The 16937-nt window shown below is 34.8% G+C and overlaps 2 protein-coding genes across 2 annotated transcripts; both read right to left on the reverse strand.

The window, feature by feature from the left end:
- Window positions 1-479: 479 nt before the first annotated feature.
- Cyt-c1 (Cytochrome c1) lies at window positions 480-9640 on the reverse strand. Its single transcript, XM_081975473.1, has 7 exons — window positions 9361-9640; window positions 5687-5734; window positions 4855-5003; window positions 4625-4790; window positions 4437-4563; window positions 4194-4378; window positions 480-888 (listed from the first exon to the last, which is right to left on the reverse strand). Exons 1-7 carry the CDS (start codon window positions 9430-9432, stop codon window positions 712-714), a joined length of 924 nt encoding a protein of 307 aa, XP_081831599.1. The 5' UTR covers window positions 9433-9640; the 3' UTR covers window positions 480-711.
- Window positions 9641-11657: 2017 nt separating this feature from the next.
- LOC145726418 (uncharacterized) lies at window positions 11658-16707 on the reverse strand. The gene is made up of 9 exons (XM_081975466.1): window positions 16367-16707; window positions 15631-15803; window positions 15366-15568; window positions 14890-15309; window positions 12922-13064; window positions 12707-12863; window positions 12520-12653; window positions 12233-12462; window positions 11658-12178 (listed from the first exon to the last, which is right to left on the reverse strand). Exons 2-9 carry the CDS (start codon window positions 15769-15771, stop codon window positions 12089-12091), a joined length of 1518 nt encoding a protein of 505 aa, XP_081831592.1. The 5' UTR covers window positions 15772-15803; window positions 16367-16707; the 3' UTR covers window positions 11658-12088.
- Window positions 16708-16937: the final 230 nt, after the last annotated feature.

Raw genomic sequence — 16937 nt, forward strand, 5'->3', positions numbered from 1 at the left:
GACGTGGAATGCGATTATTGTGCTTCGCTCAGTTGTCGTGTTGCCGACCTCAGCACAGTAATCGCCTCTTTCTACTCCTAGTAATCTAAACTGACAACCGGCCACCTGTGAGAAATTGAAAACGTGACTGGTTTTATTTATATTGTAACCCCTTCATCTACATATCTATAGCAGGATCGTAGTGTCTTTTCCGCACTTGATAGCGAAGAACTTGAAGCAACTGCAATCAGTGTTACTACTTTATGGTAACTACCATCTACAGTTGTTATTTTTCGGTAATCATATTACGTTTGAAATTGATATATGCATCTTTTAATTAAAACTTGAACTATTTTCTTGAGATTTATTGATGCCAGCTTCTACTATCAAATTTGTGTGCCCAAGCTCTATGAGTGCCTTTTTCGTCCAAAAGCCGACAACCACTCTTACTACACACTTCAAATACTTTTTAGAAATGAATTAAAATGAATTATCGCCAATCAATTTTGGAACATATAATTTATTACATAACAAATAACGTGACACCTTCTTGTGTTTCGCACGAATTGAAAAATGATATACATACTGAAATAATTTATAAAGAAAACTTTGCATACACCACAATAATTCATGTTCATTATTTACATTGCATAAAATTATTGTTCTTAAAAGTATGGTTGTTAAGGAAATAATTGGCTAAACGGTCACGCTGATTTAAGATGTACTCGCTTTTTACTTTTCCTTGGGTTTAAATTCAATTTTTCTCGTCTTGAGTGTCGAAAATTTGAACCTCTTCACGTAGTACGAAATGGCAATAAGAAGAGTGAATATTCCAATCGCCTTAATCGTCATCCTCTTGCGATCATCGAATTCCGGCTCTGACGTCCATTTCAAGAAAGTGGCTACATCCTAAAATTGAAAAGTAAGTTAGTGGCCGACGTTTTCTCAAAGCTGATATGAAATTGAAAAAATGACTCTTTTATTTCATTAAAATTAACGCCGGCGAAATTAAGAATAAATACCGTACAATGGGTATACCAAATTATTTTTTTGTTCTAATTAGAAGTACTCTTATAGTTTGTTATTAACGATACAAGGCCGATAACGGGTATACAGGGTAATTCAAATTCGACCCTCACCATTGGGATCTCAGAAACCATAAGAGATACGAGAAAGTTTAAATTGGGGCAAAGTTGCGCAATTTAAAGCTCAACCAAATGCTGTTTTAAAATTTTTGATTTTCCGAGTACTTCCGAAGATATCCGAAAAAAACTGAAAATTTGATTTTTTGTTTTTATTTATTTCTAACCTTATTTGAAGAGATATCCCAAAACTAAAAGCATCTTTTCATTGCCACTTTTTCCTAGCTATTCGATGATGGATACAAATTTGCCACACGACGTTTCGTTTTCTGTCAGTCATCATCAACTTTCTTTTTTCTTATGGGCGCCATATTGGATTTTCAGCCCACCAAATAGTACGTTTTATTCTGATTTTAGTGATGTATAATAACTTATGATTTGCTTCATAAATAACAAAATAATTCAATAAAAACTTTTTTTACTTTAGTTATTGGCTTTGAGTTAATGGGCCGTTTTAAAAAATGTCATTATTTGACAGTACTTGTCAAACACGATAATTCGGATGATCATTAGAGCGTCAATCATAGTTAAAAATGTATCTAGAAAAGAAACCCCCGCAGAAAATGTTATTATTATACAAGCATTGCTGAACTATTTAGGTTAATCAGAAAAGAGATTTGTTAGCATTATCTCTAACTTAAAAGGCTTATTTATGTTTCCAAGAGAAAGATCATCATTTTAAGAACTTTTTTGCCAAATTTCAATTTTGTATAATGTTAAGTGCAAGTTTATAGTTATTTATACAGTAAGTGACAAACCATTTTTTATTCATTCATATTTATTCGAGTGAATAAACCGGTTTAAGTCACGTGTCTTATACAGTATTTTATTAAATTTCGACTTCTTATATTAAAAAAAAAAAACTAAAATTACAGTTCTATTAAATTTGCACCGCGCCCCGCAGATGTAACATTGATGTTGGTTTGTTTACATCTGTAAATAGGCGAATGTCATTCAGAGTGATTTAATAGTTATTTATACAGCAAGTGACTTAAACCATTTTTTATTCACGAAAAGAACAACTAGGTCAACAAGCGTAGCGAGTGGCCTAAGCTCTTCGAGTGAATAAACCGGTTTAAGTTAAGTCACGTGTACACCTTTGTGACTAAGTATGTTCAGGCCAATTGCGTGTGACAAGTACTAACAAGTAATCTTCATAAAACGTCTCATTAACAAAGCTAACTAAGGTAAAATCTCTAAAAGCTCTAATGATCGTCCGAATTATCGGGTTTGACAAGTACTGTCAATAATAATGACATTTTATAAAACGGCCGATTAACTCAAAGCCAATAACTAAAGTAAAAATAGTTTTTATTGAATTATTTTGTTATTTATGAAGCAAATCATAAATTATTATACATCACTAAAATCAGAATAAAACGTACTATTTGGTGGGCTAAAAATCCAATATGGCGCCCATAAGAAAAAAGAAAGCTGATGATGGCTTCCAAAAAACGAAACGTCGTGTGGCAAATTTGAATCCATCATCGAATAGCTGAGAAAAAGTGGCAATGAAAAGGTGCTTTTAGTTTTGGAATATCTCTTTAAATAAAATTAGAAATAAATAAAAACAAAAAATCAAATTTTCAGTTTTTTTCGGATATCTTCGGAAGTACTCGGAAAATCGAAATTTTTAAAACTGCATTTGGTTGAGCTTTACATTGCGCAACTTTGCCCCAATTTAAGCTTTCTCGTATCTCTTATAGTTTCCGAGATCCCAATGGTGAGGGTCGAATTTGAATTACCCTGTATACCAAGCGAGGTTTGGAACCAACCGAGTGTGTTATTTACTTATAGGCCGTGTGCCGTTCAACGGTTAATTGAGAAGTGACCAGAGATATGGACCTAACCGACAATTTCCTACCTTAAAATAAACAAAAAATTAATTGAAGATTACTTGAAAATTTAACTTTTTTGCTCGCGCTCCTTCCCCAACATGTATAGTACAGTCATAGTGCATTAAAGTCAAAAAATTTACCTATCAGCCAAAAGCCAATAAATCAAGCTCAAACCGCATCAAACTCTGTTGTTTCGTTTCGAAACGCCAAAAATTTAAAAATCACTATCCCAGTTGATGTGGCACACTGAACACAATAAGAAGCATTTACCGGAATATAATTTTTTCAAGTTTATTGTTGATTATTTCCTTCATTGTACCAGCAGCCAATCAAATTCCGAGAACCTTTCTAGTTCCACCAATGGAAACCGTATGTACTGTACTGATTAAATCCCTGGCTGCTAAAATTTAACAGTGATTAAACACCTCCTACCTTTTTCGAATACGTTTTTTTTGAAGAACATTTGATATTAAACGAAATATTTAGACACATATAAAATTTAAGCTATTTTCTTCAATATTAACAACTAATAAATCACTATAACGTAGTTTCCATTAAAAAATTACATAAATTAAAATATTATGACGTCTGATTGTCAATCTGAAATGTAAACAAAAATATACATGGCTGAACGAAAATCTGTCGTCTGCTGGGGTGAGTTCAATATTATCATTAATTTCATCACGTTTAGTTTAGTATTTGTGTTCTAACTAAGGTGTTTTCTTGTTAATAAACTAAAATGTGAGTTTTCAGGAAATAATCTTGACATATACCCCTCGGCGTTCACGTTTTATCACGTAAAATGTGCATTGGTAGGTTTTTTGCAAAATTTTTCTTTTAGGCAAATGGTTTCAACTAAATAATTCTTTGGAAAAAATTTTATCGTCGAATTATTTAGTCTCAATCATTTTCCAAGCAAAATTTTGCAAAAAATCACCTATGCACAGTTTACCCGATAAAACCTGAACGTCTCGGGATATAACCTATGATTATTGCTTTTTTATTTCTAGTTATTTAGAATAATCGGTATTGATATGAATTGGTAAACTCAGATATCACGTTCCTTGGTCGGTAAGTAGTTAAAACGAAAACAGTGAGAATGAACCCCAGAAATATACAAAAGGTAATTAAAAATTACCTCAAAATAATTGAGTTTACGTTCAAGTTTTAGTATCAGATTATAGACATGACAAGAAAAGAGAATTTGTGAATATGCCAAAAAATAAAAAATTACCTTTGCTAGTTGACTGGCAGTAGCTGGAGTTCCATCTGAGTACTCTAGAACTTCATTGTACAAAGCTTGTGCCATGGAAATAGCACCTCCCGGGAAGTAGGGATTGTAATACTGTCCTTCTCTCAATACAATACCCGCCGGAGCATCGTAATAACCCGTGAGCAACGAAAATATGTAATCTTCGCCTAAATTGAGAATAACAATAAATTTAGTAACAAAAAAAAATGGGTATAAATGTCTTACCGCCGTGTCTGGCCAGCACGATGTAACTTAGATCGGGCGGGAAGGAACCGTTATTCGCAGCCCTGGCAGCCTCTTCATTAGGATAAGGGCCAGGAATGTAATCGGACAGTTTACCTGGTCTCTGGAACTAAAATAACAAACATTCAGCAGAGTGTGCAAAACGCAATATCGTATAAAAAAAAACGTACCATGTTACCAGCTTCATCGGGGCCGTCGGTGACCATTTGCTCTTCGGCTTCTGCTTTCGCCTCATCTTCGGTGTGAGACACTCCAACTAAATTACGGTAAGCGATAAACCGCAAAGAGTGACAGGCCGCGCATACCTGTTTATAAACTTCATAACCTCTTCTGATGCTATATTTCGAACAAATAAACTATTGTAGCCATCTGAAACCATATGGAAAAAAAGCGCATTTACCTGGCATGATCTAAGGAACTAAACCAGCCGTTATGGCTCCAGGGATTTTTTGGCGGGTGCAATTCTAAATCCGAGGCTCTGACGGATTGGTCTAACGCATAAATAAGGACGCCAGCGCCCCCAGCAAGGACTCCTAAGCTACCTAGAAGCTGCAATATTGCACAAAAATTAATTCACTTGTATAATTTTGAGCAAATAAACTTGATTCAGATACACAGGATTGTCGTCAATTTTGAAAAACATTTGAGCAGAAATTATACAAGATTTTTTCTTAAGTGGTATTGGTTGGATTAGGCCAGAAAAAAGCAGACGTTTATTGTCTACCACGAGTCGACGTTTCGACCACTGTTGGTGGTCATCCTCAGGACTGTGTAGTTTAAAACGCCTTAGTAAGGGTCTTCAAAATGTAGGACACATGTAACTCCATCGTTGCACACATTTATAAATTGAATTATTTGTTCTAGATTCAATTTTGTACTATTTATTTTTATTTTTTTTTTAAAGTAATCAGCGTGCTTGTAATGTGTAGTGGGATTCACTTCTTGTACGCTTTGAACACCATTTAACTCGGTTATTTCGATGTTTCTTCGAGTCTAACTGCCTATTTATCATTTCAGCATGCCGGATTTTGGTACATACCAAAATCCCAAAACCAAAATATGCTATTTTAACCTAACCTACACGATATTCAGAGGCGAAAATGAACAAAAAAAAAAAAAAGGGGATATCTATTTAAAAAAGTTGGCTTTGACATCATCAAGTTATTATTATGTTTGAAATTATATGCAATACATTTGCCACTTCCTGTATATCATTAATTTGTATTACTTACAGCTTTTTTTGCTGGTGTCCATTCCCTTGCAGTAGAGAAGGAATTCACCTAAAAGAAAAAAACAATCTGAAATTTTTTAGTAAAGTCATAAAAAATTACATTATACAAACACAATCCAATTGTTTTTTTCAACTCATTTTTAAAACATAATACCCGAATAATATTCCAAACTCACAATATTTTAAGATTACATTTAACTATTATTACCTCGATTATTACCTATGCCTTGGTCAGAAAAAGACTCAAGTCCAGCATTGATTGAACGCAACAAAGTAAAAAACAAAACTATTAAGATAACCACGATAATGAAACAACACCAAAAACCACTATGTTGCAAAATCAACTGCAGAAATCCTTAATGCAGTACTTGATTCACTCCGGATTGTTCTACATCTAATGCCCCCAATGAATCTACAAATGTTCAATCAGCATTATTCACAGTACATAAACATGTCACAACACTGGCAGTCAGATTAGGACAAACAGAAAAAAATAACATTGAACTGAGAAATCAAATTAAGGATTTAACATTAGGCGTTGGAACTGCACTGCACTTCTAAAGCCCTTCACCAAGTATGTCAACCTTGAAACCTGATAAATCATCATCATTTAGCGACATGTTAAAGTTTGTTCCAGCTCATAATAACCCTGGGTCTCCCAGAAGTATTACTGAATGAAAAACGCCACCCCAGTCTAAAACCAAACACAAGACTATAGGGAAAATAAAAGGACAAGCCGACCCTAAGGTTGTTCTACAGGAATTAAAAAATAACACAAGAACCTCAGGTGTACCTGATACTTTTAAAAGGGTAAAACAACTGCCAACTGGAAGCATTATCATTGAATGCCAAAATGCATCTCAAAAAGAGAAACTAAGAACTAGTCTTACTACCTATGACAAAAATATTGAAATTAAGACAATTTCAAATACAGATCCTATGATAATGATTACTGGAATCCTTAAATGTTTTATTAAGGAATTTGTCAATGAAAACACAGATATGTCAGTAACTTTTGATTCTGATGTAGTTGTACCATTTTAAATTTATCACCAAGAGGGATTGTAAAAACAAAACAAAAGAAAATTTGATATTTCAGACACCACCTGACATCTTCAGATGGTTAATTAGAAATAATAGCCTTGCTTTCGACCTCTGTCCAGCATATGTACAAGAATACACAAATGTTGCATTGTGCTTTAAATGTTATTTAGTCATGTTGTCAAATATTGCACAGCAAGTGAGTGCTGTCATCAGTGTAGGGAAGCACATAGTCATACTCAATGTGCTGTAACTACCTCTGACTGTCCCAACTGTAAGCGCTACAAACTAACCAACAGAAATCACACAGCAATGCAGCAGCACACAAATTACACAAGCTCAAATTTTTTATGCTAGATGCAGACAAAGCACCAACAGAACACTCACTGACTGTTAAAAAAATAGTATCTCCTGAAGTTTCTGACATTTCAAATTGTATACCAAAATGTTTGTGGCCTAAGTACCAAAACAAAAGACTTTTATAATGCAGTGAATTTAACTGAAAATAATTATGATGCAATAGCTGTGACTTTGTTATCAAATAGTGTCTATGATAGTGAATTGTTATATTAGAAATTAGAATATTGTTCAATTGTATGGAGTCCATACTATAATAATCATAAATACTTACAAGTAAATACACTATTGAAAGAGTGCAAAATAGCTTGCAAAATAGATTCCTTGATAGATTCTTAAGATAGGTACATACAGGGTTATTCATGTTATTCGACACGTAAGATTGTGACTAAACTAATCTTTCAAAAAAGTTTTGATTCTGGGATGGATATAGTATTATTGGAGGTATATTTTAAAAATATTTTTAAGATGTATGGGTTGTCCCAAATGCAGAAAAAGTATCAAAGTCATGTTTTTTCATTTAAAATATGTCACATCATTTTTAAGCTGTCATTTAAAACAGTTTGAATCTGTGGTAATTTCTCAAGGGCATCAAAAATCAATCAAAATCGGTGCGACTTCGAGAAATGTTGACTTTCCAAGAAAAGGCGAACAGTTAGCCATAGGAGACCTCAATAATTTTCGATAGATAATTAAATTTTGCATCTACTTTAACCATAAAATAAGTGGTATTCAATTTGATTTGGACAAGTTATTAAAGTTTAAAGCTGGCAATTATTGGGTAAAAATGTTGAGACATCCTGTATGAGCTAGACAATTTCTAACCCACAGATTCTAAAACTTGATCATTTAGTAGTTCCCAAGCCAATTTTGATTAATAAAAATCAAACAGAGTTTGAGTGATTAAACCTTAAAATTTGTTCTAAATTTTTACAAAATAAGGAATATCTGAGAAAGTGTAAAGTTTAGACCTGTCAAACCTCAATGTAATTATCTTTTATTTTTAACGTAGATTCTGAAAATCAAATAAAATACTAGGTATTTTTTTTATTACTAGGTATTAAAAAAAGTTTTATAAACATTGAGGTTGATTATCAGTTTCTTTAATTCATTGGATATTGGATGACTATCAAAAAGCCTCTCATTTTTTTTCAAAACTTCCAGGTGCATTATTTTATTTCTAAAAATACATTTCTGCAGCAACTTTTCATGTAGAACCCAGAATGTAGTATAAATAGTTAAAAAAAAATTTTAATATTAAGTGTAATATGTCATTAAAATGGTAATTTTAAGATCTTTTCAAAAATAAAATAATATACAGGATGTTCCATTTAAAAACAATTTTAGGTGTGTATCTCAAAAACCATGTCCAATAAAAAAAAACTGTTTACACTACTGGATTCTAAGCAAAAAATTGTTGTGGAAATGTATTTTCAGAAATAAAAATCAATGCTAGACAGTTTTGAAGAGAAGTATGAATTCTGCAAAGCACCATATCTGTAAAACTGTGACAGATATTCAGCAATGGTTTTTGCCATTAGGTTTCTACCATTCTTGTCATCTTATTTTTTTCTACCAAATTTGAGCTTCAGACAACAACATCCCTTATGGCCTATCTTTATTAATAAGAGCACTTTCCATGTAAATAGGTCCAATTTAGCAATCTTAATTTTAGTGACACCTGTTTTGAAATGAATGGGAAGGAATGGAAGGGAACAACTTACAGATCAGCTGATAGGGAAATACAATACAATGTTCACTCATACAAAGAATAGTGTGTGCATCAGGGGTGGTAACAGCTTTAGGGATCTCAGACAAATTAAAGCTTTACCATGCTCAGCTGGAGGCTCAGCCTCAAAACTTTGTCATAAATGAGTGCTGCCTTATTGTTCTTGAATATACTATTCTGTTAACTTGGCCACAATTTCTTTTAAATTTGTATTTTTCTATGATATTGCACAAAGTGAACTTTAAAAATAAACTTTTATTGAGTCTCTTATCATTCCAAACTACTGAAATCAATGGAAGTGTTTCTGTTAATATAGGCTTTCAAAAAATGTGTGGTTTTACTTATTTTGAGAAGCAGTTTGGCAAATTGTTCATCCTATAAAATTTCCAATTATAAACAATGAGGTTATAATAGAGATATCATGATGATATAACACTGAATTTTGGAACCTAAAGATAACCTATAATATGGATAAAAGTAAAGGGCACACTGCAGTTTTTCCTGAATGAACTTTCAAAGATATTAAACTAGCTGAAGCAAACACCTACCTGCCTTAAACAATGTGTCCTATTGGGCTTTAATATTCCAGCCCCACAAATTCTTCCGACTCGAGCAGCCATATCACAAAAAGGGTTTTACGTCGATGTCTAGTTACGTAATTTTACAGAACTTTCGGCCCTTTTTCACGCGGTATTTGGATGCGAACTTACAGCCCAAAACCAAAAATCTTCGATGATTCTTCTCTTGAAGGAAAAACCGAAGATTTTTTCAGCTTTTTGACATTTACGTAACTTTAAACAGAAGGCTCACTGCCACCAGCAAACTAGTGTCTTTATTTTTATTTTGTTGGTAGCGAAGGCGAATGTCAAATTCAGTAACATTTGTGAGCAGTTGGCTGCGCTGAATGGCGTAAATTGACAGATGAGATGACAGATGATATTACCGACTAGTAGAGATGGGTCGAGGAAAAAATTCATTTAAAAAGTTAAAAACCTTCGACATCCGGTAAGGTTAATGTTAATGCCTGGGATCCTAAAGGTGCGTACAGACTTAGCGAGACGCGCGCGAGACGCGCTCGTGACGAGCTTCGTACGATACTTTTGACCAAAGAGCGTCTCGCGAGTCTCTCGCGCGCTTTTTACAATTCCAAAACTTTGACGACACAAGGAGTTTATTTTCCATTTAGAAGTTGATTTATCCACATATTTTCACGTCTTCCCAAGTTTTATTTAAATTTAAAGCTTGGGTTATTTCAACCCAAGCGTCAATTTTTTTATTTTTTCTGAAATAGTTCGGATCGGTTGGGTTCCAGAGAAATGGTTTCGATTCATACAGCTCAATCATACGGAGCTGCAACTCATCATTCCAGTCATCCATGTTTTAATAAAATCCTTAACTTTCACACAACAACAACACAACTTCAAATTCACACAACGCTACCGCCGTTAAAACTAACCAAAAATGCAAACTTCCCGATTCCGTCCAGACTAAGCTCCTCCTTTCCTTTGATGTCTCGCGGAAAAACCGACACGAGACGGATAGCAACGCGCCTGCAACGCGACACTCGCGAGCCTCTCGCGAGCCCCGTCCACACATTGAGAATTGGCATGTCTCGCGCGCGTCTCGGGCTCGTCTCGCGCGCGTCTCGCTAAGTCTGTACGCACCTTAAGAGGGTAGGCTCTTTAAAAACGCGTCGACCTTGACTTTCTTTTATTTTTTCTGGTCGAACGGTGCATAGTAGGCCAAAAACGTATAGAACAGAAAAGTTGCGCAATTTCAAGGTGTATTTACTGTAAAAATGTCAATATTGTCGCTCGAGGCGTTTTCGAGATATTGACCGAAAAGCAAATAAACGCCAACGCCAAAAATAGCGGCGTTAATCGAATAAATTGAGCGTATTGACTTTGTTGCGTGCAAATGTAACCTCAATTAAACAAAAATCCTTAGTTTGGCGGGAAAATTATTAAGTTTGGCAACATTGACCTGAAAACTTTGAAATTTGGCTAAGAAACTTGAAAAATGACCCGGAAACATAAAAATTAACTGAAAAACTTGAAAATTGATCAGAAAACTTGAAAAATTAACTGGAAAACTTGAGAATTAACTAAAGAACTTGAAAATTGACTGCAATATTTGAAAAATGACTAGAAAACTTGAAGCCGTCCCGCCACTTTAAGTTAGGGACTGTTACTCGCCGACCAACCCGGAGACCAGTGACCTCCCTCTGGGGATGACCCCAGAGTTCCGTAATTTAGTCGAGCTACGGTGCATCTTTTATACTCGTCAGCGACCTCATTACGCTAACCTTGCTGACTTGGTTACTGGGTGTGCACCGTAACTACCAATGAGTAAAAAGAACAAGTATCAGGAGGTAACAATAATACAAATTATAACCCGTTTGTGCATTAAGCGAGGGGGACGGAAGTCCACCATCTTTGATTGCGCATTCGCCTACTGCGCAGTTGAATTGACGCAAATTCATTGAAAGTTTGGAGTTTCAAACCCGCAAAAATTTGTTGTTTGTATTTGTTGTAGTATAGTGTTAGTTTGTTTTGTTTGTTTGTGGTTCTTTAACAGTTGAGTTTTGCAAATTTAAATTAAGTTGTACGGTGGACAAGATTAACAAGTATTGACGGCCGCCATATTACTCCCCCCCCCTCCCCCTTGTTTCTGTCACCCACTTTGTTTGCTATTGCTCCTTCCTGCTATGTTTACATTTTTTTTATTCATTGGGAGAAACAATGGCGGCGCTGTTATTTTTTTAAAAACATGAAAAACTTCCGTTTTTAAAATCCGGTAAAAATGACCATTTCAATATCTGGATCCAGACACTTAAAACTCATAATATTATATAAAACATATATTTAACATATTCATGGAATGTATTAAATAATACGCGGCAACATTTTGAAGCACTCTTACAACAATAATTATTATTATGGTAAAAAGGAATGGTACTTTTGTTAGTAACTAGTAAAAAAAAATAAAATATATACAAAATGAGTCGGAGCTCAAACGAGTATTATGTCACTCGGTTGCGAATGTGGTACAGATCTAAAAATATATTAAGTGAGGATTTAGTGCCATTCGATTCGTATCGTTTTGATAAATTGTCTTTTTTAAAACATTTCAGAGTTTAAAAGTACTGATTTGGAACTTCGTAACCTAGTTTGTAAATGTAAACAAAAAACAGCTAAAGCTAATTTGTTCATAGTATAAAACACAACTTTTCACAATATGTGAATACAGTTTACCTGCACAGTCAACCTAATTTGACTATCTAGTTAGCCGTTTTAAGTTCCTTCGGCTTTCTTTTGAGCCGATGGCGTTGACTTTTACTTTGGGAGGTGAAGAAGGCTCAATTACCTGAAAAAAATCAAAACTAATGCTATTCAAAGCAAAATTACAAAGAACTCATACCTGAATTTTCCGTCTTACGTTGGAACTCTTAACAATGGCTGCAACATTGTTTAAAGACTTTCGTTTGTCTTTTGTGGCAGCAATAACTGATCGGTCTTGAGTATTATTGTGCTCAAACAGAGCTTTAAGTGACTTAGGTGGATTGCGAGTTTCCTCGGCAGCAAATGACGAACTAAGGTTCCTCTTTACCGAGATTGGCGTATGTGATAGATCGTAACCGGAGAAATAACCTACAAAATAACCATCATTAACCAGAAGATGCAAAACGGCTGTTCATTTGGGCAAACCTGAAGAGAAATTCTGAGGTTCTGCGGTGCTGTTCAGAATCGAGCTGGCGTTAAAATCGAGAGAACAATTGGTCAAATCGTCCAATTTTATGCGTCTTTTCACTGAAGACAAACTCAGAACTAATCCTTGACACCTGGAAAATCATTAACAATAACAGCTAAAATTCACTTGTGTGACAATCGTTACTTGTCAAAGAACTTTTCCGGATCATAGGAGAAACTCTCGCACTTTTGACAGTAAATATAGCCGCAGGAATTGCACTGCGCTATCGATTTCTCCACCACAGACGGTCGAATACATTTAGGACATTTGATTAATGATTGATTGGAGTTTAAGCGGTTTCCTGCAAACAATAACACAATTACAACATCACAAAACTTACGAAACAAAAATTCTGATACCTGTTTCCACGAATTCCGCAAATTTACGACTGCCTGGACTTAAGGAACCTTCAGGAAATAGATCCTGACTTTCGGGACTGCTTGGAGGAGTTATTTTGTAATTCTCTTTGTTCCGTTTGTGACACTCTTGGAATGTTCTAAAACTGGAAAAAAATACATATGAAAAGTTAGTTCACTTTTTTTGAGCTCAAATTATGCAGGCTAGAATTAATTGTAAGCAAAAAACAATTCAAATTTTTATAGCGCTTTTCTCCCGGATTGTACCGAATTGGTAGTGTTTTTTTAGGTTATCGGATAGGAAATTTAGTGAGGATTCCAAAAATGTGCTTAAAAATGTAATCGGGTCACTACAAGTGGGTTTTACAAACGATTTTGTCGCAGATTGGCCTTTAAATCGTCATTTTTACCGTTCAAATTTGTGACACCGCTTTTCTCCCGGACTGTACTAAATTGTGAGTGTTTTTTAGGTTATTGGATAGGAAATTTAATGAGGATTCCAAACATGCGCTTAAAAATGTAATCCGGTCACCACAAGTGGGTTTTACAGACAATTTTGTAGCAGACTGACCTTTAAATAGTCATTTTTACCGTTCAAATTTGTGACAGCGCTTTTCTCCCGGACTATACTAAATTGTTAGAGTTTCCAGGTTATTGGATAGGAAATTTAATGAGGATTCCAAAAATGCGCTTAAAAATGTGATCCGGTCACTACAAGTGGGTTTTACAGACGATTTTGTAGCAGACTGACCTTTAAATCGTCATTTTTACCGTTCAAATTTGTGACAGCGCTTTTCTCCCGGCCTGTACTAAATTGTGAGTGTTTTTTAGGTTATTGGATAGGAAATTTAATGAGGATTCCAAAAATGTGCTGAAAAATGTGATCCGGTCACTATAAGTGTGTTTTACAGACGATTTTGTAGCAGACTGACCTTTAAATAGTCATTTTTACCGTTCAAATTTGTGACAGCGCTTTTCTCCCGGACTGTACTAAATTGTGAGTGTTTTTTAGGTTATTGGATAGGAAATTTAATGAGGATTCCAAAAATGAGCTGAAAAATGTGATCCGGTCACTATAAGTGTGTTTTACAGACGATTTTGTCGCAGATTGGCCTTTAAATCGTCATTTTTACCGTTCAAATTTGTTACACCGCTTTTCTCCCGGACTGTACTAAATTGTGAGTGTTTTTTAGGTTATTGGATAGGAAATTTAATGAGGATTCCAAAAATGCGCTTAGAAATGTAATCCGGTCACCACAAGTGGGTTTTACAGACAATTTTGTAGCAGACTGACCTTTAGTCATTTTTACCGTTCAAATTTGTGACAGCGCTTTTCTCCCGGACTGTACTAAATTGTTAGAGTTTTCTAGGTTATTGGAAATTTAATAAGGATTTCAAAAATGCGCTTAAAAATGTAATCCGGTCCTCGATCCGGTCACCACAAGTGGGTTTTACAGACAATTTTGTAGCAGACTGACCTTTAGTCATTTTTACTGTTCAAATTTGTGACAGCACTTTCCTCCCGGACTGTACCGAATTGTTAGTATTTTTTTAGGTTAATGGATAGGAAATTTAATGAGGATTCCAAAAATGCGCTTAAAAATGTAATCCGGTCACTACAAGTAGGTTTTTAGGGTAATTTTGCCGCAGACTGTCCCATAGACCATAATTTTTTCAGTTCAAATTTTGACAGGGCCTTCCTCGTGGACTGTACTGAATTTGTAATGTTTTTTTTAGGTTACTGGAAAGGAAATTTAATGAGAAATCCAAAAATGTGCTCTAAAACGTGACCCGATCACTACAAGTGGATTTTACAGACAATTTTGTGGCAGTTGAAAGTGCAACTTTGTGGAGATTGACTTTGTATTTTTTGATTACACTTAACATTGACAGAGTACTTTTACCAGAACTTACAGGATAAATCTAACTAATTAGCAACTGTTTGAAAATAACAATTTCAAGATAACTTACCGTCCACACGCTCTCCAACTCATAAACAAAGCACGCTTGAAGTCCTCATTAACCTGGGAAAACCTAAACAAATCTCCATTAGACAAATAAGTGAAGATTTTATCCATAATCTCTACGGTATTAAGGATCAAGGGTAGTTTGTCTGAACTGCGTTTTTCGGTAACCAACACGCTTTTGTTGCGACATTTGTCTGATTCCACCTTATCGATTTTTTCTAAGATTTTTTGTGGTGTTGCTGGTTTTCTTAGGGGATGCAAGGGTTTCAGCTTGGAGTAAAGTATTTCGTGTTGCTCTTTTAAGGGCGAAGGCACGCTGCACGCTGAAGAACATTTGGCAAAAATGCCGCTCTTTTTAGGAGTGCTATCAAACACTTTCAAGTGAGACTCTGGCGTTGAAGGGGGTGTTACCAGTTTTCCGCAACTATGCAAAAAAAAAGTGTGAAAACAACAATTGGCTCAACATAAAATAAAACTTACTTGTTTGTTTTTAACAGTTTGGTTGCCGGTCCGTCGCAGTTGTCGGTAAAATAACATTGCTCAATTTGAATGTTTTGAAACTGTTTTGCTAGACTTTCATTTAAAGTACTTGAAGCCTGCGGCGTTGACGAACATATCTCACTGAAATCGTCCAGTTCCAGATCATCTCTATTGTGGATGATGTTCTGAATGTAGTCGGGAAACTAGAATAACACATTTCACATTATCAAGTTTATTATTTCCAATCGGAGGTTCTGTAGTATACTTTGCGTTTCTTAGAGTTGTTGTGGTACAGCTGAGGTGTGGATTCTGTCATGTTTCTAGAATGGACCAATGAACAACTGTCTGGACTCGAATCTAGTGGGGACAGTTGGTTAGAACTGTTGGCTCCTTTTGTACCTTCCATAGTGTTCAAATTCTACTCAACTGTTCTAAGAGCTGGAAAAAACACATTTTTTTTAATGAAAATTATAAATTGATGGTAGGGTATCTGAACTATGTTTTTGTAGAGATGATTGTTAAAATCCTTTTAGCTATTTTGCTTTTGACTAACTTGTCTATAAAATGTTTGTCAAACCTGTATTAATGCCTTTTTCCTAACACTTCCAAGTTGATTTTAAGTACACCTTAAGATGTGATATGATCAAGGGTTTGATGTGACAGATTAGGTGCAAAATATTACAGTTTAAACTCTAAACTAAACTTTTCTAAGCTGTCCTTAAACTTAACAGTCAGTGGCAAAAAAATCAGGAGTTCCAAAGCATACCTTATGTCCAGGCATGTCCCTTTTTCTATAACAGTCTACCTATCTATCATAAGAGATATTATCTGTGTGCTAGTTACAGTCTAAACTCCAAATTTTCAGGAAACAAAATTAAATCAATCAAAAGTAAAACATATTTACTAATGTAGGTCAATTTGACCACTGGTCTGAAGAACTCAATTACAGTGTACATCTAGTAAATACTCAGTCACACATGCTAAGTGCACCCCCAACTTACCTGACTGATGCAACTCGGGAATGTTACAGTTTACGACTCTTTAACTATTCTGCAGCGCGTCTACAGCCCCATATTTGAATAATAAATTAATATAAACAAACTTTAATAAAATGGCGCCATCAACAAAGCATCAGAGGTTTTTGCGGGATCCGGGTTTATTGTGACCGAATTACATTCCTATTAAATAATAGACTCGTACGAATGAAAACACAACCCGCACTGACAAGTTTAAATAAAACGGGGAAAACAAATTAGAAAATAACAACTAAAATAATTAAAAAAGGAATAGCACAAAACACAGACAATCACTGCTATTATTTTGTTTTAGACGGTTTGACAGATTTGACATTTGATAATTGACCATTGTCAAATCATTTCTTCTGGCAGACCGGATAGACAGCGTTGCCACACTTTTTAAAACCTTCTAGTGCCTGGCGGGTTTTTTGAATTATTTTTGAGTTGCAGACCGTCAAATCTGTTTATTAATGTCTATTAATAATGTTAAGATCTTTTTACTTGTTGTGTTTACTTCTATAATAAAAAGTTGTCGAATAGTATAATTCAAGATTCG

Source organism: Ips typographus, linkage group LG3, assembly GCF_016097725.1.
Source record: "Ips typographus isolate SLU linkage group LG3, UJ_Ityp_2.0, whole genome shotgun sequence".
In the NCBI taxonomy this organism is placed as follows: domain Eukaryota; kingdom Metazoa; phylum Arthropoda; class Insecta; order Coleoptera; family Curculionidae; genus Ips; species Ips typographus.

Excerpts from the sequence above, each read along its gene's own strand:
- Cyt-c1 (XM_081975473.1), bottom strand. The coding sequence starts at position 9,432 with ATGGCTGCTCGAGTCGGAAGAATTTGTGGGGCTGGAATATTAAAGCCC. Across the intron at positions 4,791-4,854 it reads AGTTCCTTAGATCATGCCAG|CATCAGAAGAGGTTATGAAG; the intron begins GTAAATGCGCTT and ends TTCGAAATATAG. Across the intron at positions 4,379-4,436 it reads CGTGCTGGCCAGACACGGCG|GCGAAGATTACATATTTTCG; the intron begins GTAAGACATTTA and ends TTCTCAATTTAG.
- LOC145726418 (XM_081975466.1), bottom strand. The coding sequence starts at position 15,771 with ATGGAAGGTACAAAAGGAGCCAACAGTTCTAACCAACTGTCCCCACTA. Across the intron at positions 13,065-14,889 it reads AGTTGGAGAGCGTGTGGACG|TTTTAGAACATTCCAAGAGT; the intron begins GTAAGTTATCTT and ends ATTTTTTTCCAG. Across the intron at positions 12,179-12,232 it reads ACGTAAGACGGAAAATTCAG|GTAATTGAGCCTTCTTCACC; the intron begins GTATGAGTTCTT and ends GATTTTTTTCAG.